This window comes from Acinonyx jubatus, chromosome A2, assembly GCF_027475565.1.
Source record: "Acinonyx jubatus isolate Ajub_Pintada_27869175 chromosome A2, VMU_Ajub_asm_v1.0, whole genome shotgun sequence".
NCBI classification, from domain to species: Eukaryota; Metazoa; Chordata; class Mammalia; order Carnivora; family Felidae; genus Acinonyx; species Acinonyx jubatus.
The window spans coordinates 24,355,730-24,379,172 of record NC_069383.1 but is presented as its reverse complement, the minus strand read 5'-3'; the positions used below and the strand labels follow the sequence as shown (position 1 = coordinate 24,379,172).

At 51.7% G+C, this 23,443-nt stretch overlaps 2 protein-coding genes across 3 annotated transcripts in view; one reads left to right on the top strand and one right to left on the bottom strand.

Moving 5' to 3' along the window:
- The window catches only part of SND1 (staphylococcal nuclease and tudor domain containing 1), a 420,776-nt gene that overhangs the window by 341,270 nt on the left and 56,063 nt on the right, over positions 1–23,443 (top strand). The window lies entirely within an intron of this gene.
- LRRC4 (leucine rich repeat containing 4) lies at positions 18,104–20,847 on the bottom strand. The gene is made up of 2 exons (XM_027075405.2): positions 20,709–20,847; positions 18,104–20,530 (listed from the first exon to the last, which is right to left on the bottom strand). Exon 2 carries the CDS (start codon positions 20,428–20,430, stop codon positions 18,478–18,480), a length of 1,953 nt encoding a protein of 650 aa, XP_026931206.1. The 5' UTR covers positions 20,431–20,530; positions 20,709–20,847; the 3' UTR covers positions 18,104–18,477.

Here is a 23,443-nt window from a genome sequence, read left to right as displayed (position 1 = left end):
TAGAGTAACCACTAGCCACTTATGGATATTGAGCACTTGAAATGTGGTTGGTGCAACTCAGGCACAGGATCTTTAATAAAATTTTAATTTAAATAGCCACATGTGGCCAGTGGCTACCATACTGGACAACACAGGACTCTAGACAGTCCTCGCCCACAGTAAATACTCAGGCAGCGAGTGATGTGCACTGCACTCTTCTTCCTGAAACAACCTCCACCTTCCCCCCCGCCCCAGACCCCTGAATGTGTAATTTTTTGGGGGGTTTTTTTATACCCAATCCTCCCATCCTCTCAACTTTAGCTTCTAGATTCTTTGATAAGGGCCACACACAATACCAAGAAATGAGAAAGGCCAGTGCCTGCATCAGACCAGACAGCCATGGCCTTATCCTTGTACCCTTTTCTCCTGGCATCCCCCAGTCAAGCTAAGAGTAGGTGTTTCTCACTCCCCCAGACAAAAGAAGGGAGTGGTTCTGGATCTCTGGCTAAATGAAGATCACAGATCTGTGGTGCTATCACTGTTCCCACTGAACATATGATTCAGTTGCTGAGTCTGACCCTTGCGTTCTCCAGAACTAGGGGACTGTAAAATTCCCAGGTCATCCAGGAAACTCAAACCTGACATTCTTTAGTCCTTTGGCACCTAAACTGAAAATACCTCTTCCAGTAGCTTTTGAAACACTTGTTGAACGCTTAGAATGGATCCATTCATCGGAATGACATAGCTAGTGTAGTCAAACAAAGCACTGTACTTGTAATAAAACATCCCATGTGTAAGTCCTGGCTCCTCCATTTACTAAATCCGCGACCTTGACAAAAATCATTTAACCTCCCTGAGGCTTCATCTTCCCACATAAAAATAAGCGTGCCAGATTAAATGACCTCTAGGACTGAGCGGACCTAGAAAAGAGATCCGGAGAAAGACACCCTAATTGCCGCGAAGACCTGTGTCTCTGCTCAGTTTCCCCTGTCCAATGTCAAGCCTGCATTTCAAGCACCCCCTTTCCTGAGTCCTCCAGGATGCCTCACCTGTGTCTAGTTAGCACTGACTCAGACTTGGAGGTTGTCCAGTAGCACAGACACACCCTGAGCCAGCCATCACCTCCTGTGGTTATTATCGCACTCACATGAGCCTCTAGGAGTCCCAGACAGTCCCCCAAATTACTTTGAGTCATCCTCAGAGTTGGCATTTTGGCCCTTTGTGGAAAGAAGGCAAGAGGTTTCTTGGCTTGGGCAGTGGGTCCGTAAAGCAAAAGAGGGGTTGGGGAGTTACCTGTGTGTGCCAGTCATCCTGGCTGGCCGGCTGTTTGCCAGCCCCCCTCCACCCAGCCATCACTAGTTACTGCTCCGGGGACTGTCCCCAGCGGCCCAGAGCCCCTGTGGAGCCGCCTGCTCTGCACAGCTCACAGAGGGCCTGTAGCATCTCTAATTGAAGAGCTGGTGAGCGGACGCCCTCAGTGGAGGTATTTTTAGCTGCAGTGATACAGCCTCATCTTTTCTGCTGGATGTTTTGTTTAGTTATTTTTTTTTTAATAAAATAAATAAGTAAAATTGAAGGCTGTGGTCCCAAACCCTAGTGCCAGCGCCCAAGAGTTTTGGCACACCCCCTCACCACAGGCCTAATTAATCCTGTCTAAGACCAGGTGCTGAAGCTCTGAGTTTGCCAGAATATTAGGCCAGAGAGACAGGGTGTACAGAAGGGAGAAGAGCTAGAAATAGAGAGGAGGCATAATGCAGGCTGGCCTGGTGCGAGGTGCGGAGGGCCTTCTGAGCGGCCTGGGCAGCTGGGAACAACTCTTTGCAGGCCTCTTAGAACTCTGATGGATCTTAGGGATCGAGTGAGCGGGCCTCAACTCCTTAGGTTATGCAGTGGGTCCAGTTCTGTACCTTGCTGACTTAGTGCTTTTGTGGTCCTCTTTATCCTGTTCTGTGACTTGTCACCTTTTCCTTGGCTTTTTTATTAGATACCGTGTGATCAGGGCCTAAAAGACATTCAAGGAACTTGCATCAGACCCCTTAGCAGGATCCTGGATTGAGGGGGCAGTGGTTCTCAACCCTGGCTGCACACTGAAATCATGGAGTATGGGAGGTTTAGGAAGGATACTCCTACCTGAGCCTCCCTTCAAAGATTCCGGCTTCATCGAGCACCAGCTTTTTATGTGAAGATTCCCCAGGTATATTAGGTGATACCAAGGAATAGTTTGTTGATGTTATTGGGTGTGATAATGGCTTTGTGGTTATGTAAGAAAATGGCTGTGTTTTTTAGAGATGCATACTGAAGTATGGAAAGGTGAAATGACATCATGTCTGGGATAATGCTTTAAAATACATCAGCAAAGAAAAAAGGGGGATAGATTAGGCAGATATGACTGTTTCAATGATTGCTGAATCTGGATGTTGATATATGGGAGTTCATTACTATTCTCTAATTTCAGTGTTTCAAACTTTTCAAATCAAAGGTTTTTTTAGTAAAACATGTTTTTTTAAAAAACTTAGAATCTCTCCAGGTGATTGTAGTGTTCAGCTAAGGTTGAAAACCAGTGGCTTCAAAGATTAAATTTGGATCCCCACACCCTAGGTCAGCTCTGATTTGGGGCTTTGGATAACCTTAAGAGTGACCTTTCAGGGTAAGTTCCCATAAGTAATCTGGACCATCAACTCTCAAGTAGGTGAGAAACGGGATGGGCACAAGGAACAAATTACACCCGTGTCTAGAATCAGACTTCAGAGTGGAAGACTAGACAGCTTTGTCTGTTCTACTGAGGGACTTCGGTGTCACCCAGCCCTGAAAGCTGTTGCGCTTTGTGGTTTACCTGCCTCGTCCCTTGCCAGCACCCCTGCACACCACCCCAAAGACCTCTGTCCTCACACCAGGGATATAAAAGACAGCTACGTTGTGATACATGCACAGGAAGGAGGGCCCTGATTTCTGCAGTGTTCAGCACTTCACCAAGTGGGATTTTGCTAAAGCCGGGGTGGGGGGAGAGGCAGCTGAAATTGCACCTCCCTGCCCTTCCCAGGAGTGCACGTGCTGTCAGTTCTGCATGCAAGTGTGTGAAGGCTCTTCTGTGTCCTCAGGTGCCTGTCCCAACTCCCAAGCAGTATTTTGCTCTGGCCGCTCAGCAGGTGCGGTAAACAGAAGCTTGCTGCAGCCAAACTAAATGGTGCTCGGGAGCTCAGGCTGGGAGTTTCCATGCTACGTTGAAATACCACAGCCTGGCTTAGCGTCCTGACTTAGCACCTCCCCATTCGTGAGCAAGCTGCTGGCCGCCCTTCTTTATTCAGGGGGCTTTGGGATTTATACCTGTAAATAAGTCTGTGTGTTGCTGTGTGAAGCTGAAGCCGAGGGAAAGCTCCAGGCACCCCAGGGTCACTCAGCCACCCCAAAGCTTTGCTACCAATAGTATTTACTGAGAGTCTGGGTGCCCTTCTTCCTCCTCCCTGGGGAAGACTTGAACAGTCCTTTCAGGAAATGCCAGCTTGAGAGAGGTGCAGAAGTCACCCCCTGCGCCTCTGTAGGAGGGCCCAGAGCATCTGTCTTTCCCCAGGGTCTGAGTCACTATTGGTCCTACCACTGTCAAGTGCCTACATCCAGAATTCAAACAGGGAGTTTCTTCCTCTGCCCGCTCGTAAGAACAAGTAGCCTCAGAGGCACTAAAATTGAAAACTCCAAGCCATGTGGCCTTCACTGGACTGTTTGGATGGGAGGAGGCAGAAGCGTTCCCTGTTGCTCTCATTGCCTCCTGGTATGGATCTCCCGTTGCCGCCACCCTTGGGCTATCCATCATATTATTTGCCCCGCTACAGGGGACTCTTCAAGGGCGAGGACCAAGTCTCTCATCTCCATTGTTCCTCAGCACCTGGCACAGTGCCAGTCACCGTACTGGCTCTAAATAAGCATATAGATGAGTAAGTGAACCAAAGGAGGGTTATGGCAGGGAATGCCAGTAGGCCAAGGGTCAGAAACCTAGCATTTTCAAAAGTTGTTTCTCATTCATTTGAGCTTATGAACCTGAACTGTGTGGCGATCTGAGCCCTGCCTGAGTTAGCTTGCAGAGCAGCCTGTGTGACCAGGGAAGGTTTCTGACGGGTAATGGCTAGAGAGAAACACACTATTCGGTTCTCTTTCCACTTTCCTTTGGAATAAATGGTAGTCTACCTGCGCCTTGGTTTCTCCCATTTGATATTCATGGGCCTCTGAGCAATCTGTCCCCTCTCTCTCCCACCTGGGGCTCCAAGGAGGGTGGCATGTTTGTAGGAGGGTTTCCCTTTGTTTTTCCAGGGCAGTTAGTCAATTGATACTTGGCCAGCTCTCATGGAAGTTACTCTTTCTGAACCTTAATGAAACCTCAGGGGCACTAGCTCAGCTAAAGCAAAACTATGTATAAGAAGTGCTTCTGTAGTTAGTGACAGGACTGTCCTCCCTGTCAGAAACCAGTGTGACCACTGAGTCGTCCCCTGCTCCCTCCAGACTCTAGAGCAGAGGCTCTAATCCTGGGCCTGCCCTTTAATCACCTGGATGTATTTTTAAAATATCAAAATCCTGTCCCTACCCCTAGAGATGCTGCTGTATTTGATCTAGAGTCAGAACGTTGGTATTTCTTAACAGCTCCTCGGTGCTGGCAGTATATACTTGGGACCGAGAACCACTGTCCCAGAGAGCCTTCACTAGTAGGGGCTGTAACAGCACTTGAACATTCTAGCCCCCCCACCACCAAGGAGGGTGGAAGAGAAGAGCATGTGTTTGCCTTTTCTGCGCACCCCGTTGCCTTCCTTAGCTGGTTCTGAGACCCCGTTCCCAGGCTGTGCAATTGATGGCGCAGCGCTGCCGCGTGCCCCGCCCTCACTGCTCACACTCTCTCTCACTCGGCCCGCTGCTCTTAACCTTGGGCAGGTGACCAGAGCAGAGATAAATATCTGGGGACAGTGGTTCGATTTTGTTTCAGAGGGCATTAGTGAGGGAGAACAATCCAGAACTGTCTGTGCAATCGAAGATGAATATTTCTCTTAAGATTTTAGCTCAAAGAATGCTTGCCCACCGGCTCCCAAATATCACACCCCATCCTTCAGGAGCAGAAGAGTCTGCATTAGCAGTGAGAAGCAAGGCCAGACACCAGTTGAAATCCCAGACAGCTTCCTACCCTCCTTCCATATCTTGTCAGATATTTCAAGCTTTAAGGCCTCATTTGTGCTCTGCCTACTTGGCTGGCTGTTCTTGCACTTGAGCGGCTTGTTTGCCTGGACAGGTCCAAGCTGTCTGGGCCATCAGCAGCTGCACCTCCTCCCTCGCGCCTTCTGTCTGAGCCAACCTTGATTCACAGTAGTGCAGATGGCCCCAGCCTCATCCAGCGACGTCTGCCACTCCCATCCCTCTCCTGCCCCGTTTTCCCCTAGAAGAAGGGGCTGGGCCATGCCTTGCCCGCAGGTCAACCTGGGGCTCAGCTGAAGACCACTCTTAGTTCGTGCTCTGGCATATTAACCTAGGAAACATGACAACAACTTTACCTGAAGCACATAAGACAAGGGTGCGGCAGGGTCTGAGTTCACGTTGTGTAGAAAATACTTTTCAGCCTGCCTCAGAACTAATCTGTTTTTGCAAACATGCTTAGTTCCACCCACTCTGCTTCCTGAGTATTACTGGGAGCTGAGAGAGACGGAGGGGAGCGATGGTGCCAGATAGCACCTTTCCTTCTTTTCCTTCCCTTTCCTCCCTTAAATGTAGACTTGACAACCTCTTGGTGAGCCACCTCTCAGCTCTGCAGTCCAGTTCAAGGTGCTGAAAGGTGGTGCCCTGTGATACACCATTGTTATCAATCCGTTTCCTTCTCCTTGTCCCTCTCCAAGAGAAATGAAGTGACGGGGAACAAATGTGAGAGGGGTTGTAGGTGACCTTGTACAGAAGAACGCTGTGCTGAAGTAGCCCTGGGGCCTCACTCTGCCTTTCTCCACGGTAGCTCACTGCTGAGCCCGTGGGCAAGGCACAGGGTGTTCCATCTAGTAGGTTCTCTCTGAGAGAGACCTACACCCATACCCTCTAGCAACAGCCGGCAGCAGGGAGGGAGCACTACTCCACCTGTGTGGTTTGGGATGGGGCACACAAAGCAAATAAACCAGCTTATTTCCGTCATGTGTAAACCTAAGGGACCCCAGCAGCTTTGGAATGCCATTGGTTTAGCAGTACTAATATCCACATGATTCATCCTGAGGCTTACTTAGCTGTTACATTATTTCAAGACTTTTTTTTTTTCCTATGGAGAAAACGGTCCCTATCCTAGGCTGCTTACACAGGAACATAAGCCCCCAAAGCCAACCGTTTTTATAGGGGAATATCAGACCTGAGATATATTATCCCCTGGGGTGTTTTCTTCAAGGTAAGGATGTTTTTAATCCTTAATAATGATAAAACATCTCTGCTGGCACCCAACAACCAATTACATACTGACTAAAGAAAACAGAGGCTGCTTGAAGAGGTATCTGCTTTTATCTCCATAGTTCCAGGCCAGGCATTTGGTGAGTGCTCTCTGTCCTAGCGAACATTGGGGCCATGTGGGTGAAATGGGATCAAGGGGCCTTATTCCACTCCAAATGTCATGGCTACCTACAACCTAGGGATGGAGTCGGTTCTCTTCTGCCCCACTTGTCAGGTAAGGAAGAAAAGATCCTTTGGCATAGTCACTTACCCAGGAACCTTTTTGTTTCTCTGATGCCACATGATAGGTATCACCAAGCTGGTCAATTTCATGTTCTTCATGGCTTCCCTGTAGCATTATATGTTGCTCTAGCTTTCTGCTACCGTTGCTGCTTAACCTCCTAACCACAGGAAATCTACTCTTTTGGATCTCTTGTTGTCTACTATGACCGCATCTTAGTGACAGGCCTGCTTTTGTTTTTGATCCACAAATTCTAGTCAGTTAACACTGTTGGACTGAGAATGATTCATGGGCACTCTCATGAGTCAGGTTCTCAAGTCCAGGTTCTTGAGTTGGGTCCCAAGGACCCAAATTGACAGTATTTGAAAGTAACCATCAGATTTGTAGCCAGAAACCTATGGCAGATGCACCGCCACCCCATCCCCAATTATATGAACGAGGATGGCCCTGGAGTTGCCCAACTCCAGTCAGGGAGACAGCAGAGCTCCAGAGGGGGGTGCTGCCTTTCCTTCCTGCTGGGTCCCTCATAACATAAGAGCAAGTTCAGAGGCTTGGAGATTGGGATAGGAAGCTTCTGCCCCCATCTTCTGCCCTCTGTACTCACTGTGGCACTGCCTGCCTATAAACCTGCCACAGCTCGTGCTGCCTCTGTCACCTGGGTGTCCGCTCGATGCCAGGATGCCCTGGACCTGAGAGGGTGCGTAAGGATGACTGCTAAGTGCTCAGGAAGATTTTTCCTGTTGTCTCAGTACAGGGCTACCTCTCAGCCTCCACGTGTAGCATTTACTAAAGTTTTAGACCTGAGAGATGGCTTCATTCTCCCAGGGGACAAATGGGGAAAAGACTCCCCAGCGGACATTTCCGGGGTCTTAATCCCAAATGGAAAAACCCACCGCCACACTCTTGGTGTCTCCTACTCTACGCAGCACACCTGATTGATTCCACCTCAGGCCATTTCACGGCAGCAGCACTACTCATGGGCAAAATCCTCACCCCCGTGGCATTCTGTAAACTGGAGCAGTAAGGCCTCAACTTCCAGAATGGAAAGGAGATGGAATGACCTCGTGGGGGTGACAGGTACAGCACAGCCAGCATTTATTTGGGTTGTTGATTTCCACATACGAAATGGTTCTGGTTGCTACTGAACTCCCTTGCCTCTGTGTGATGGTCGGGTTCTGTATCAACCGTGCCATTCGTGCGGGGACGGGGGAGAGAAAGCTTTGCTTTTGCTGGCACCTGAAAATGGTTCTCCAGGCAGCACGGAGTTGCCAATGGGGAACTGCTGAAGTAGCACTCCGGAGAATCACCAGGGAGACCCCTCTATCTCCTGCCAAGCCAAACAAACCCTGCCCGTGCAACACTCTGAATCACACCTCTCCGCAGCTTCATTCCTCCTTCCCCAGCTCAGCACACTGCACCGCCTTACAGGAAAGTCCTGGGTGTCAGCAAGAGAGGCACATGAGGAGAAATGAACCGATGCAGGAAGGGGGAATGCCGCTCAGTCATCTTTTAAGTAGAAAGGAAAAGGTCATCAGAGCCGTACGGGGCCTGGGTTGGATTATCGTTGACTCTGCCTTGCCGCAGCAAAGGGGCCAGCACCGGGCACTGCCAGCCCCATCCAGCTGCTGACAGCCCAAGCACAAAGAAACGCATGCTCTGTGTACACAAATGGGTCTGCGTGTCAGCGTGAGCCCATTTTTAGCCCTTGCCTGGGAAGGGCGGCCCGTGACATAGTAATTTAATTAAATTTGCCTCCCTCCATGGCCCACATATTTGAAGAGGTTTGGGGGGAAATGAATCTGGCTGAGGAACATTACCCTGCCGCTCTGGCACTGCCCCAGAGCCCAGCCGCAGGACCATAAAGGGTCTCGCCATCCTGAATACGGCCCAGGGCATCTGTCTGCACCGCAGGCTCTCTGGCCGGGCTGCCTGCTGGCACATCTGGCAAGGCAGCCTCTGGAAGCACTCCGTCTCCATCACAAGGAAGCCACCGGGGGCAAAACAAGGGGACTCCCCACCCCCTACTCAAGACCGCCGGCAGCAGCCTCAGCAAAAACTAGAGCTGCAGTATTAGCTTTCCCCACTGATTCAGTGTCTGAGAAGGGAGAGGGCAGAACGGGAGGGCACCACAGCCTCGGTAATGGCCGTCACCCCGATTTCCACGTCAGCCCACATCCTTGTACTTCTGCCCTGGAAATGATCCATATTTAGGGGCCAGAATTGATTCCGGTGAACTTCTCACCATGTTTCACATCTCAAATGCTCGTCAGTTTTTGTCCAAGGTGTCTGAGCTCAACCCACCCCCACAGTCCACACCCCAAGACCTCCCCCTGCTTTCCAACCAGCCAGGGCTTGTCTTGCATTGAGTCCATCACTCCTCAGGAGGCACCAAAGCTTTCACTTTCACTTTTCCCTTTTGTCCAGAGTTCCCGCCCTTCTCCTCTTATCACTAATCTCTAACCTCTTACTCAGCCTTTCATATCCTAGGTCAGCAGTACCGTGCCTGCTGGAAAAGAGCATTCTTTCTCCTTCTCTTTCTCGCTCTCTACCAAGAGCATATCCTCCTGGCTGGCTAGGAGAGATTATCCTGCATAATGATAGCAGCACCTCCGAGAGAAAGGGAATTTCTCTGGCACAGTTTGTCTCAACACCAGCAGAACACAGGCTGTTGCTTAGGAGTGGGAATCATTAGAGTCAGGCCATTATTGGAGGGGACCAGTCTCTAGGGGAGCTAGCAGAAATTACCACTCCTTAATAGACAAAAACTCATTTGCTTGAAGCCCCCGCCCTCCTCTTTATTTCTCTGCGTTCTCCACCTCCCTTCTCTTCCCAGCTTTGAAGTCAAAAAAGAGAGGTAACGCTATCCCATCCAAGATGGCAAATTTCTGCTAAATTAACTTGGTTAAAAGATCCTTGGTTGAAAGCGGCTGTTCTTTTAGAATGTTTCTACTGGGACTTGGCTTAAAACCATCGCGAAGGAGACAGATTCTAATTAAATGTATGCGATAAAATTATAGCCAGGACCACTCCATTTCCCAACAGAGGATTTGTTGATATGGGGGAAGAGGAGACATTTAGTAGCCTCTTAGACTCTGTTTCAGGGAAGGCTCCGAGTCAACCTGGGCCGTCTAAGCTTTCCCCGCAAGGGTCCCCTCACTTACACAGTACTGGGGAAGGCAAGCGACATGGAAGCAGGACTCCGCTTGTCAGTGGTCATCTTGACCTTGAACAGACCTCTAACATGATTTAGCTTCTGTATGCCTTCCCTGCACAGGGATACGAGTTCTTTACCTCACAGCTCTTTGCTCTTGTGAGGGAAGGGAGAATGGCATAAGCAACAAATGTTCCTTTTAATGTATTACCCGTTTGGGCTGCCATCAGAACTCACATGCCTTGGAACATCTGTGGTTGAAGAGAAAGGAAAAGTTGCCTGATTCCTCAGCGCTAGCTGTTTGAATGAAGTCATGAGTGGTCACCGTCTCAGAGCATTAAGCACAGATAAGGTGCTGGTGTGAAAGGCCTTCCCCTTCTCTCCCTGGAAGCAAACTGTAAGGGATCGTACCAAATTGCAACCTCCAGGGGCACTAATCACTCTGTGGTTTCTGTAAATGGCACCCGCCGGATTTGTCAGTCACCATGGCGCTGTTGGTGTTCAGCAGTGCTGGGTTGAGAACCCAGACACCAGAGATCTGGTCTCTGCATCACCAGCTATGTGACACCTAGGAAAGTCCCCTGGACTTCATTTTCCTCATAAGTAAAATAAGGGGGTTCAATTAGATTCTCTGAGTTAACTTGGAAATTCCCTTCACTGTTTCCACATCTCTGAATTTTGAAGCTATAAACCATCACTCTGTCCTCAGTGTCTTGCCACCCCAAGGTTGGCCAGCCTTGATGACACCCCCAGGATGTGAAGGTGCCCTCAACGGACATGATACCACTGGTCAGAAGAGATGTGGACTTACAACAGGAATGTGGCATAGGGACTAAGGAAAGGGAAAGCTACCCTGCAGGCACAGCAGGCTGAAACAAGAAGAGTATGGAATAGGCCAGTTCCTTATTCTTCTTGTTTTCAGGCTTCTCTGTAGCTTCAGAGCCTTCTTCTGACACACATGCATACGATACACCCAGTAGGTGCACTCACTTCCCTCATCAGAGTAACAAAATGAAATGCAAACATGCTTCGAGATATCTCAGCCTTGTCATGTGTCTTCAAGCCCCCTCCTCATTTCTAATTAAAAAATTAGAATTCCCTGATTCCTTTAGCAGTCTCTTCCTTGGCCCTCCCTCCTTTCTTATTCCAGACTCTCCCACTCCATCCCCTTAAAGAGATGAATTGGAAGAATATGCTGTCATGTCAGAAGGAAGCCATTGTCAAGTCTCACAGCAGAGCTAATAGGATAAAGTTTATCCGACTTCCCTTAAGTCCAGAAATTAAGTCTTCTTGCAATGGTAATAGATTATAACTTGTAACCACTGCAGCTGGTAGGCTGCAGGAACAGGCTGTGTGTATCTGAGGCCTCAGCTCCATTTCTGGGCCTGTGCTGGGCCTTTTGTAAGGGACACACTGAGCATTCCTGCAAACACTCCTGCCCTATCTGTGCAAGGAACTGCCTGTGCGGAGAGCTGTCTGTAACTCATTCAGTTCACCTACAGGGCGGAATCTGAGTGGGAGAAGCTGCCTGAATGGTCTTAATGAACCTGGATGAGTAGATAGAAGGGAAGAAGCCAGACCCTTGAAGACTCTAGGAAGAAGTAGCCGGAGGCCAAGAAACCAAACTTTGCATAGGGAACAGTTAGTGTGTGAAAGCTCTTCTCAGTCATCCATGCTGACTCATTGAGCAGGTCGAGTGATTTAATCTAGTGACTACATCAGCACCAGTGCAGACATGGGGAAACCAGAGGTGAGACCTTAAAGGAACTTTCAGATAGATGAAGGAGTTGCCTTGGAAGAGGAAACGCATGAGGCCTGTCGGAAGAAAGAGCCATCAATCTTCTAGAGTGGAACGATCTTGCAAAAATGGCCTAGGTCCTATCGTGGCAGATGACTGTACTCAGATGGGGATTATAGAGGGAAACACCCTGATATAAGAGTTATTGGGGCACCTGGGTGGCTCAGATGGTTGAGTGTCTGACTTCAGCTCAGGTCATGATCTCACAGTTTGTGAGTTCAAGCCCTGTGTCAGGCTCTGTGCTGACAGCTCAGAGCCTGGAGCCTGGTTCGGATTCCCTCTGGTGTCTCATTCCCTCTCTGCCCTTCCCCCACTCACACTCTGTCTCTCTCTCTCTCAAAAATAAATAAACATTAAAAAAATGTTACTGGAGGGTGCTACTTATTAGTGGGGTTAAAAGGAGGTGAGTGAGTATTAAAGAAACTAGTGGACCAAGGACTGTTCCTTTGGCATTTGGTAATAAAATCTCTAGTAATTGTTCTAGTATTGTTCCTAGGTGCACAGAATGAATGACCATGAAAGGCTAACTACTACTCTGCTCCATCGAGTCCCCACACCTGGCAATAGAGCAGCCTTTCCTCTCCATGCTTCCCTACTGGAGGGTCAGAAATCTTGATGGGGTAAGTTAGGGAAGACACCATCGTCTTAAATGCTAACACTATTTGACAGGAGAGCTTCTCCCAGAGATGGCCCCCATAGGCCTCAGCCTAATCTCTCTGACTCACTGCCAGGGTCCATGTCCTCATTTTTATGGAAAAACACAATTTATGTAATACCCTCCCCTCTGGAGTAATACTCTTTTCGTGGATCCGCAGTGACTTGCACCCACTTCTCTCTCCCTGTCTTTGCCCTCATAGAAATGAGGAACCAGGTTCAGTGCAGACCCCTGAGTGAGCCGGTCAGGGTCCAGATTAGGTTACGGTCCTAAGGACTGGGCTGTTTCCCCCTGGCAGTTGGCCAGCCTGCAGGATAGAGAACAGGACTGTTGTGGGTGGTTTGGCCCAAGTACTGACAGCAGAGCTGGCATGTACCAGAGCACAAAACCTGTGATCGTCCGAAAATCGAATTCTAGCCACTCATTAGGAAATCAGAATGCTTTCTCTCTTAGACTTCTCTTGGAAAGTTGATCTCCCTGCTTTTCTTCTCCTCTGTCCCATGCCACGAATATCGGACTGGTCCTCCCCCATCCAGGGTCCAGCCAGCCTCTTGCTTGCTAGGACAGCGGAATCTCCCTGGCTTTCCTCCTTAACTGCATTGCAGACCCTTAGCCTGTCTATCTGCCATATAGCTCCATTCTACTCTCACTTACTCAAATTCTGGTCTTCTTTTCTGCCCTTTAATTCTGCTTTGAAGCCCCAGCAGCTCCTCTCTGTCCTGCCTTCTCCCTCCAGGTGCCTCAGCCCTCCCCTGCCCTACCCTTGGTAAGGCACCCTGACAGAAAAACAGGGATAGGTGGAAAAGCCTCCAGGAAGCTTATCCTCTTAGGAAAGGAACAAGGTTTCTTAGGTAAAGGATTCCTGGCCCAGCCCTCAGCTTGTGCATCACCACCAACAGCAGCACCTTTCCTTTCTTCTGGCTTAGCGCAAGGAAAGGTAATCTCTTCCGGGACGGAAGCAGCACCTTGGGCCAGCTGGAGAGCTGGATTAGGGAACAGAGCACAAGGCACTGGTTTCCTGGAGGGAAAAGTACAACCCCTCTTTCCCTCTGGGCCTGGCCTTGGTTACATGGTACTGTCCCCCTGTCCCCAACTTCTGAGTAAGCATCGTTCCTCTCTGGAATAGCTCAATAATGTTCTCTCTGGGCACAGATGAGGTTCTAGAATCGAGGTGGTAGTGACTGGGGGCTGGTCAGTTGGTCCTTATGTTTGTCATCAGATAACTACCAACAATACAGCGTTACTACGTGATGCCAGTCACCACTCTTAAGTATGACTTTATACATATAATTTCAGTTTTCACAACAACCTGTGAAGCCGTGAGATCGTAGATACTAATATGTCCATTTTACATATGAATAAACTGAGTATTTATCCAAAGTCACACAGGTAGTAAGCGATGGAGCTGAGATTCAACCCAGGAAGACCAGATCCAAAGTCTATACTTGTAAGCACTACGCTATATTGCTGCTTTATAGATATGTACATTTCACTGATGTGGTTCCTGAAGCATTTGTCGCTGCTTCAAGAAGCAATTTGCTTCATTTGAAATTTAACGCAAAGATGAAAACAACCTTAATTCACTGCCCAAACCCTTCTCACCCCTTCAGGGGTAAAGGGTGTTTTCTGAATGCATGAAGACCAGGAGAGGTGCTTTTGAGCCAAAAACTGCCTTGCGGTTTAGGCTGAGGCAGGATTTAGAAATGGCGTGAACAGTGCCCGCATTAGCCGATGGCATGTAGTGCTGAGCACCAGCAGAGGAGATAAAATCAGACATATGTTTGGATATAAATGTTCTCTCTCTCTTCTTCTTCTTCTTCTCTAATTTTAATCCCCTGCCGCTTTGTTGCAGTAAAATGTTAGGGCCTTAATTGTGGGCTCTTGCCCCCTGAGGTAGTAGTCTGGGCTGTGTAAGGCCCCCCTTAGCCCTGTCCTAGTCTCTGTCCATCTCCACAGAAGGAAGCCAGAACTCTCCACTGTCAATGGCCATGGACTCTGGACCTCTTCCCCACCAATAACAGGAATTGTTTTGCCAGGGACTCTTTACTACATTGTTCTACCCAGCACCCAGCAAGTTCTTGGCCTCAATACATGTTAAACAGCCCTGATAAAGCCAGTGTCTCTAGACCTTAGAAACTGTCCTGTCTACTCTCCCTTCTTTGATAATAAGATGCAGCGGAACACCGAAGAGCGTTAAAAGGCCTAGAGCAGATTATGGGAGTGGCAGCCACAGCATGGCACTTACAGAGCTGGGGCTGGGGTAGGTACAGTGGAGGAGAGACGTTAAGGACCCCACCCCCACCCCCCCGACAGTCTCATTGTTGAGCCAAATAAGCAGAAACCATTCCACTGTGGAGAACTTGTTCTGGTAGGTGCTTTAAGACCTCTGTCAATCCTCAACTCTGCAGAGCTTCCAAGGCTGAGGATGGGAGAAGGCCAAGCTACCTTTCCCTTTGTGAACACCCTGCCTGGTCTGACGTCACCCTTTCTCCAGCAGCCGTCTGCCACTGAACCTCCAAATCGCAAGCTATTATGTACAGTCCTGAGGATCTAACCCCTTAGTGAGCACACGTGGCCCTTTGGCCAGCTGTGGGACCCCCTGTGGTCAGAATTCTGGTCAGAACTTGGGGGGCAGTACAGCCAGTTCTGAAGGAGATTGAGCACCCCAAAAAGGAGAAGAGAACACAGCAATATCTGGAGGAAGGTCCCATTTTTACTGCACAGTGGCAGGGAAAGAAATAGGTTCTTGATAGCCCAGAAGAGCCTGAGTGAAGAAGGCACATTTGACTTGGGAGTCCAGAGATCTTGGTTTCAGTCCCACCTCTTCCACTGACTAGCAGTGTGACCTTGGAGATATCTTTCAGTTTCTCTGGGGCTGTTTCCTTGACCATAAAATGTAAAAAGATTAGACTAAATGATCTTTCATGGCCCTTAGAAAATTCTTTAACTCCATATAATCAGCAGCAGTCTTTCCCTCTAATGTGTTGCTACACACTACTCCCCTGAAGAGCTACCAACCCATGTCCCATAGCTTGGCCGTCAGGCCTGAGGATGAGTCACCAACACAGCATGAAAGCCTGCACTTTCGGTGCTCATGGGACTCCTCTCTGAAAAGCTGTCCCAGGTGCCTGCTACGAAGGAGGCAATACCCACCATTACGGCAATGGAGGTTTGCTGCTGTAAAAGCTGAAACGGTGCCCAGCTCAAAGAGTGGGCCCAGAGCAGAAAGGAACTACCCTTGCAGCCCTAAGGACACTTCAACCCAAGAACCAGCTCTCAGTCTCCCCCACCTCCTTTCAGGTTTCTTCTGGAAAGCGCTTCTCCCTCAGATCCCAAGATGGCAACACACTCAGCCCCCAGGACAATGTTTGTTCTTAGGACTCTTCCCCGGGAATGTTTTAGGACCATTTCTGTACCCCTCCCCTCAGACCTCTGGTTCAGCCACAGACCCTTCATCATTCCAAAGCGACTGTACAATCCCTAACTATCCAAATAGCTGCCAAAAAAGGTTAGGAAACCTGGCCCCACATCCTCTGTTTCTGAAGCAGCCGCTTTGTCCACAGTTGCCTCTGAATGTGTACCCAGGAAGCTGTTCTGAACAGCCCGAGTTGTCTTGTGGTGCTGGGAAAGGGATAATTTCTTGCTTTTTCAGCTGGTCCTGGCCAAGTCCCACCCTTTGCTGCAGTTTTCTCGTGTTATGGGGGGTAGCTACGGCGGTAAAAGGAGAGCCAGAGGGAACGTGTATTTGGAGCCTGGAAATGTGAGTGACAGTTTCTAAAGGTGTGCCATGCATGCACGCATGCTACCACAAACACTGAGACCCAGAAAGGACACATATCTACCCAGGGGATTAAGAATTGGCCCTTTTCTTAGCCAACTGCTGCAAAGTGCTGCCTGCCTCTCTCCCCGTTCAGTGCCAGGGAGATCACACCCACTCAGTCCCGATTCCCTGCATTAGTATAAAAACGCTGAGGAGACGCAGGGTCCCGGTTCATGCAGCGTCCCTGGACGTCAGTACTCGATAAGCATCAGGAGACAGACACCCACCACCACCGAGACATGTTTGACTATTCAGCACCCAGAGAACAGAAGGAACACTGCCTGTGGGAAGTTTAAGCCAAACAGCATTATTGCAGACCTCTTAAATCCAGGTCCCCCAGGGTCTCTGGGTAGATAGAGCTGGTGCTGCCTGACCAGCAGCTTCTGCTGAGGTGGCATTTAACTTCTGGCCTGGTCCCAGGAGCTGAGGCTGACCCATTTCCCCTGCTTTTCCAGGGCATCAGGAATTTGGTTCTACCCCCAACAAAGCCAGGGACTAACACACTTAGCTTTTGGAAGGTGCACTAGAATTGGGGTGCTTTTTATTTAAGCTAAGGAAAGACTGTTGACAGCTTTAGCATTTTCCCATACTTGAAAGAAATTTAACATTGTCTTCCCCTCCCACCTTACGTCTCCCCTCCCTTTGCCTTTTTTTCTTTAAATAGAAATGACTTGGTTAATGCTTATAAGGATCTATAGGACCTTATTCAATTTAACCCTTTGGGGACATTGGATTAAAAATTGAACAATATTTATTAAAATACAAAAATACACTTTTCTCACATTACAATCAGTGTTCTTTTGTTGGCATTCCCCCCCACCCACCCATCCCACCCCTTTCAAATCTGAACCCTTTATTTCTTTTTAAAGCTAAAATAATAAATGAAAGAAGTTACAGCATTAAATGGACCAGAATAACAGAGATCTCTGCCTTCCCCGCCCACGCCCACCCTTTCTCCTCCACCTCCTCCTGAGGTCGGCCTGGGAGAGGGAAGCCTTCCCCCCACTGTGCCACGTTCCACAGGACTCCTTGCAGAACTCACTTCTTGTGTGCATGTATATCACTTTTGTTTTAACTGTGGATTCACATCTTTTTTGTGAACCATCCTGTTTAGTAAAGGCTTCATTGTACTTGAAATGAGCCTGTGCCCTTTTTCTCTCTCCACTCATGTTTTCTGCCCCCACCCCATCACCACAACCAGTTGACATCAGCTGTAATAATCCCTAATGAATCAGCATTTAGAATAGTCACCAAATCACAAGCATGAGAAAAGCTTCCACTCCCCCAAGCTCCCCAATCCCAGCCTCTCCGCCTTCTCCACCTTAAAACAAACAAAACCTTTATAAAAAATCATAAAATGCCATCATTGTCTACAATCATTTGTCAGATACCAGGAACAACAGGTGGACATGGCACCATACTAATTTATGGCCTCCTGTGAATACATTCTCTCTGCTTCTGCTCTCCCTTCCCACCCCCCCTCTGTGGCCACACCCCCTTGGGGGGGGCCTCCTCCCCCTCAAGGGAAACCCTGAATAGACACATGCCCTGCAGAGAGTGGGTTAAACCCATCTGCAGGAATCTGGTGCAATGTGAAAGCATTTGACTGAGAGCTACGCCAGCCCCCTTCCTTCTCTGCTCCTTCCCGAGGCGCGCTGTCAGGCGGGGCACGCGCGTGTCCCAGTGCACAAACCAAGGAGCCTTGTGCACATGGACAGACGGAAAGACCGAGCCCCTTTAAGGAGTCATTTAAATTTTGGTGGTTTTCCTGTTTAGAATACATTTACAGATCTATCTTCCCCTTGGCCTCTGAAGAAAAAAAAAATTATTGCCTCTCGACACTTCAGCACAGTACAAATTCTCGGTGCTTTTTTTGTATTTCTTTTTAAAATAAATTTGCAAAGACAGCTCTCAGCTTAAGAAAGGTGTCTATAGAAATGGGTATTCCTGTATGCTGTGAAGCATCTTCTAAAAAATGACAGTCTACCCCCACCCCCACCCCACCCCTCAGCAGCCCACACCCTACCTCTTTAGGGATATTTGTTGTTGTTTTAGTTTATCTTAGCAGTTTCAGCCTTGTATCAGAAATCCCTTCTGGCATCATAGCAAGTTGACTTGTGGCTTCTACCCCACAACGTTCCCAAGAACCCCACTCCCCCCTTTAAATAGAACTTACAAGTTAGAAAATAGTTTTGTTTTGAATTTTTGTTTTTAAATTTTAATATAATCTGTTTCTTTTACCAGCCCGTAGATTTAATATAGAAGCATATACAAGAAAAAGTCTCTCCCCACTCTGTACAAAAGTTGCTGTCTTGTGTGTGTGTGTGTGTGTGTGTGTGTATGTGTGTGTGTGTGTGTGTGTGTGCATTCTATTGCATTTTGTAAGTTTTTGGGGGGAGGGGAGTCATATTTGAGTTTCCTGTACCTTGTCCTTGGTATGGGTCTGAATTATATAAGGTTCAGAGATTGTGGTGACTGCGGGGTGCAGAGAGTTCCCCAGGCTGTTTTCTGTCCAGTGGGCCCCATGTGCTGGTTTGTAGGTGTTGTAGTTAATATGGTCATGAATTGTGGGCAGCACTACTGCCCCCTCACCTGATACACCGGACGGAGCTGCTGTTGCTGCCGCAGACGCCGCCGCTGGGATGTCTTCGTCCACCTGGATGATCTCAACTGTCCGGGCGGCTGTGACTGTACTCCTCTGCTGGTGCCGCTTACGAAGTTTGTAGAAGACAATCAACATGGCGGCAGCTAGCAGAGTCACTGCCACAAAGCAGCCAATGATGATCTTGGTGGTCTTCATGACTTCATCCAGGCTGGTCTGCATCTTATCATTGGTGTCTGTCGCGGGTACCTGCTTGGGCACACGGGTGGTCTGAATGAGCACCGTGGTGGAGGTGGTATATGCCGGCTGATAACCAGTGGACGTCGTAGGAACAGGCTTGTACTTGCGCGTCGTATCCTCAGGTGAGATCTCAGTGGTCTCCACTGTGACTGTGGTGAAGAAGCTGTAGTTGGAGGTGTTGAGCTCGGCCGTGCTCACGTTGAGGTAGGCCGAGGCGTTGGAGTTGCCTGCCACGTTGGTCACCATGCAAGTGTATACCCCGGTGTCTGAGAGCAGCACGTGGGAAAAGTTCAAGGTGCCGTCGTTGAGGACAGAGATCCTCGGGTGGCGGGAGGCGTGGCTGAGCACTGTCCCATTGGGCAACAGCCACTTCACGGAGGACATTGGGGGAGTCCGACACTTAAGTTCCGCCATCCGACCCTCGGAGATGTTGAGATCCCGAGGGGCATCCATGATGAAGGGGGCAGAGCACTGGAAGGAGGCCTGGTCCACCTCCACCAGGTAGCGGCCACGCATGTGCAGGGGAGCATGACAGCGGCCACAGCAGGTAGAATTGGTGGGTATGTATTCCCGAAGCCACCAGGCTAGCCACAGAATGTCACAATCGCAGTTCCAGGGATTGTGGTGTAGGTGCAACTCCACAAGGTACCTCAGTGGGGTAAAGAGGTCATGGGGCAAAGAAGAGAGGTTATTGTGGGCCAGGTTGAGTTCCACAAGTGAGGCCAGCCCATCAAAAGCGTTCCGCTCAATCAGGCTGACCTGTGAGTTCATGACCCAAAGCTTCTTGAGGGAGCTGAGGCCGTGGAAGGAGCCAGGCCTGATCTCAGGGAAGTGGTTCCCTGACATCTCCAGCTCCTCCAGCCCCACCAGGGGGGTCAGATTGGGCATATCTTTAATGTTGCACATGCCCAGGTTCAGGTACTTGAGGTTGAACAGTCCCTCAAAAGCGCCCTCAGAGATGTACTCCAGCTTCTTGAGCTCCCCCAAGTCCAAGCGCATGAGGGAGGGCACCCGGTTGAAGGCATAAGAGGGGATGCTTTCTATGGGGTTGTTGCGAAGCCAGAGCTCCCGCAGCTTGGACAGGTACTCAAAGGCCCCACTGGGGATGACTGTCAGCCAGTTGTCAAACAGCTCCAGGGTGTTGAGGCTGGCCAGGCCGTTGAAGGCCCCCACCTCGATCTGCCGGATGGAGTTCCTGCCCAGCTGCAGGACCTCCAGGTGGTGGAGGTGGCGAAAGGTGTCGGCCTGGATCATCTGGATATTGTTTTCCATGAGGTTGAGGTACCGGGTGTTGGAGGGAATACCCTGAGGGACCTCCGAGAGGCCCCGACGGGTGCACACCACCTTGCTGAACTGGTTACTGCACGAGCAAACGGATGGGCAGTTCTGGGGCCCGGCGGAGGCGGCAGCGGCGATGGCTGCACACAGAATCCACACTTGCGCCGTGAGGTAGACGACGGGGAGCAGGACGGCATTCCAGGTGTGGTGCACAGTTACCTGCCACAAGAGCTTCATGGTGTGGCACGTTCATAATTCACCATCGCCTGGGATTTTGGCTCGGAAAGGAGAACCAGCCCTACCCCGGCTTAAATGAGCTAGGAGCTCCTCTTTCCATCTGGAGAAGGAGGTGGGGAGGGGGCGATTAGAGAGACGGAGCGGACCGGCGGAATAAAAGCATGCCCAACTAAAGCGTGGCCCCTGTCTCCAGCCCCCCTCAAGGCGAGCCCTCGGAAAGCCGAGACTTTCTCTCCCCCGCGGCAACCATCCCCACCCAGTGAGTCGCTGTCACCTACCTCGGAAGGAAGGAATTGGCGTGGTGTCCTTAAGCGTTCTCCACGGGAGCCGGCCACGTCGTTGCCATTCTTACTTCTTAGTTTTAATTAACAAAACGGGGGGAGGGGGGGAGTGGAGGGGGCGGGGAGGGCGGAGGGGAGGGGAGGGGAGGGGAGGGGTGGGGGAGACAAAATGGCTTCTAGTAAATCCGGAGCAGGCTACGGCGAAGCAGCGGAGTTGAGGCGCGCCGGGGAGAGCCGAGGCCCGGCGGGCTATGCAGGTGCATGCCCCCCCCTCAGCGCGAGGAGCGGCGCCACCAGCGCTTCCCTGCTTTGTCCTTGGACCCTGGCACCGGCTCGCACCAGCCACGGGGGAAGCCGCTTCATCGCCGGAGCGTGCCTCCGGCGCCCCCAGCCCGCTCCCGCGGCTGCCACCCGGCGGGGGTGAGGGGGCGCCCCGAAGCCTCCCAGGCCGCGCTCGCTCGCTCGCTCACTGCTGCGCTGCCCCCTCTCCTTGTGTCGGCGGTTCCGGCCGGAGGCAGCTGATGCAGTCGTTCGCCCGCGGGGCTGCGAGAGTTAAGAGGAGGTGTTCGCGGCTCCTTCGCCCTCCCCAGACACACACCCCCTTCTTTGCTCGCCTCTTCTCTCAAGGGTTAAAAAGACCAAAACTGGGCTTAGTTTCCCAGCCCGCCGTCTGCCGGCGCGAGGAGCAGCAGTCCGTCCAGCCCCCTGAGGGTCAGCGGCGTGGAGGCAGCGCCGGGACCAGGTCCGCCGGCCAGAGAAGCGCGCGGCGGCCGGGTCGCGCCCGCACCGCAGGCCCCTTCAGGGAGTCCGGGGGCGGGCGCGGGTCCGGCGGCGGCGGCGGCGGCCGCAGCCCCCGGTGGCGCGCAACCGCCCGCCGCCGCCCGCCGCAGCCGGGCCCCCGGCGCGCCGCCGGCTCTGGCTTTGTGCGGAGGGAGCGAGTTCCGGGCTTTGGCTCGCGGCGCTTTCAGTGGCTGCGCCGCCCGCGGACTGCTGCAGCGGCCCGAGCGCCGGCGGTGGCGTGAGCAGCGGGGGTCGCGGCTGCGGGGAACGCTTCGGAGCCCGAGAACATGGTCCGCGCTGGCTAGCGGCGGCGGCGGCGGCAGCAGCAGCAGCAGCAGCGGGGCCCCTGCGCTCGGCGCCCACCGTCTCCTCCTCGCGCCGGGCTCGCGGTGTTGCAGGCAGCAGCCACGCAGACTGCTCTCTCATCCTTTTGTCCTTCAGTCAGAACGTGAATGTACTGCTGACGCATACTGTTCTGGGGAGAAGATTAGCGTGATGCAGTGCTCTTATGTATTAACACCGCTCCCCCTCCGCTGCCTGCCCTCGAGGGGTTAACGCCGGCGCCTTCCAGCGCCGCGCCGCGCAGCCCCGAGCTCCGCGCCTCCGTCCGACTCCCTCCCTCCCTTCCTTCCTTCCTCCCTTCCTTCCTTCCTTCCTCCTTCCTCTCTCTCCCCCACCCCCCACCCCCCTCCCCGGCGCTTCCTCCCCGCCCCCTTTAGGCGAGGGGAGCGGAGCGGGCGAACGAGCCGGAGTGAGCGTCAAGTGAGGGGCCGCGCGCAAGTCGCAGGCGTTCGCAGCTATTTTGGTCCAGCCGAGGGAGCCGCCGGGTGGCCGCTGATAGGCTGGAGCGGCGGGGCTGCTGGGGGAGAGACCGCGGTCCGTGCCCCGCCCCGCCCCCGGGCGCCGGGCCCCCTCCGGCTCCGGACGCGGTGGGCTCCGGGGCCGGGAAGCGGGTGGCGCGGCGGTGTTGCTGCAGTTGGCCGGCCTCCCGCCCGTTCCGCGTCATCCTCACCCCCGCCGACTGCTGACGGGGCGCCTGGCCGCGCGCGGCCCGGGCAGCATACGCGGAGTTCGGAGATGCACGGTGGGGACGCGGGGGCGGCTGGGGCCTCTTGGAGCCAGAAGACCGAGAGCCTGGGCTCCGCGGGCCGCCCCGCGCTGCCGCACAGATGCACATTCGTCCTGCGCCGCCCCCCCCCCCCCCGCCCTCGCAAATTTTCTCACCCTTCCTCGGTTTTAACTTTTAAATGGTAGTTTTCTTAATGAGGGCTGCAGGGAGGGCAAATGGTGGAAGGAAAGGCCAAGTGTGGAGACCCCGGGGAATGACGACCCGGGACAGCACAGCAGCCGGCAGGCAAGATTGAGGTGAACTACCAGAAACCAGGGGAGAACCCGTTCATTCACGAGCGGCGGCCACCGCTTCTCACTCTTGGCAGCCCAGTGTCGCCCTTTCTCTTCCCCAAGCCTTGAGAAAGGTGGGTCTTAAACCTTCTGCCCGAGGGCTTCACTAGCTGTTCTGTGTTGCTGGGTCTCAGTGAGAACTGCGTAGCAACCTGCTTCGCCTTGTGGTGAAGAGACCCTGGGGCATCTGACAGCCCAGTGTAGGAGACCAGGACTAGGTCAGCCTTTTCCCACCCCCGAAAAAGACTGCCCTTTTCTCTGCTTTGTGGGGGTGGAGCCATCTGTGGCTAAGCCCTGGGAAGCCCGTAGAATATGGCATTGGCTCAATATTGCTTCTTTTCAGGCGCTGCCTCCAGACTCTTCTCCGTGTGCCCCCACCCCTCCACCTGGGCAAGCTTGCTTGTTAAACCCCTATCACCTGCTTGTGGGCTAATCCTGAAGAATGAGGAGGTCCTGGATTTCTCAGCTCTGAGTTCATCCACGCTCATATCTCGGGATTGCCTGCTACCCAGTAACCTGGGCAAGGAGTTCTTGAATTCCTGGAAACAGTT

Excerpts from the sequence above, each read along its gene's own strand:
- LRRC4 (XM_027075405.2), bottom strand. The coding sequence starts at position 20,430 with ATGAAGCTCTTGTGGCAGGTAACTGTGCACCACACCTGGAATGCCGTC.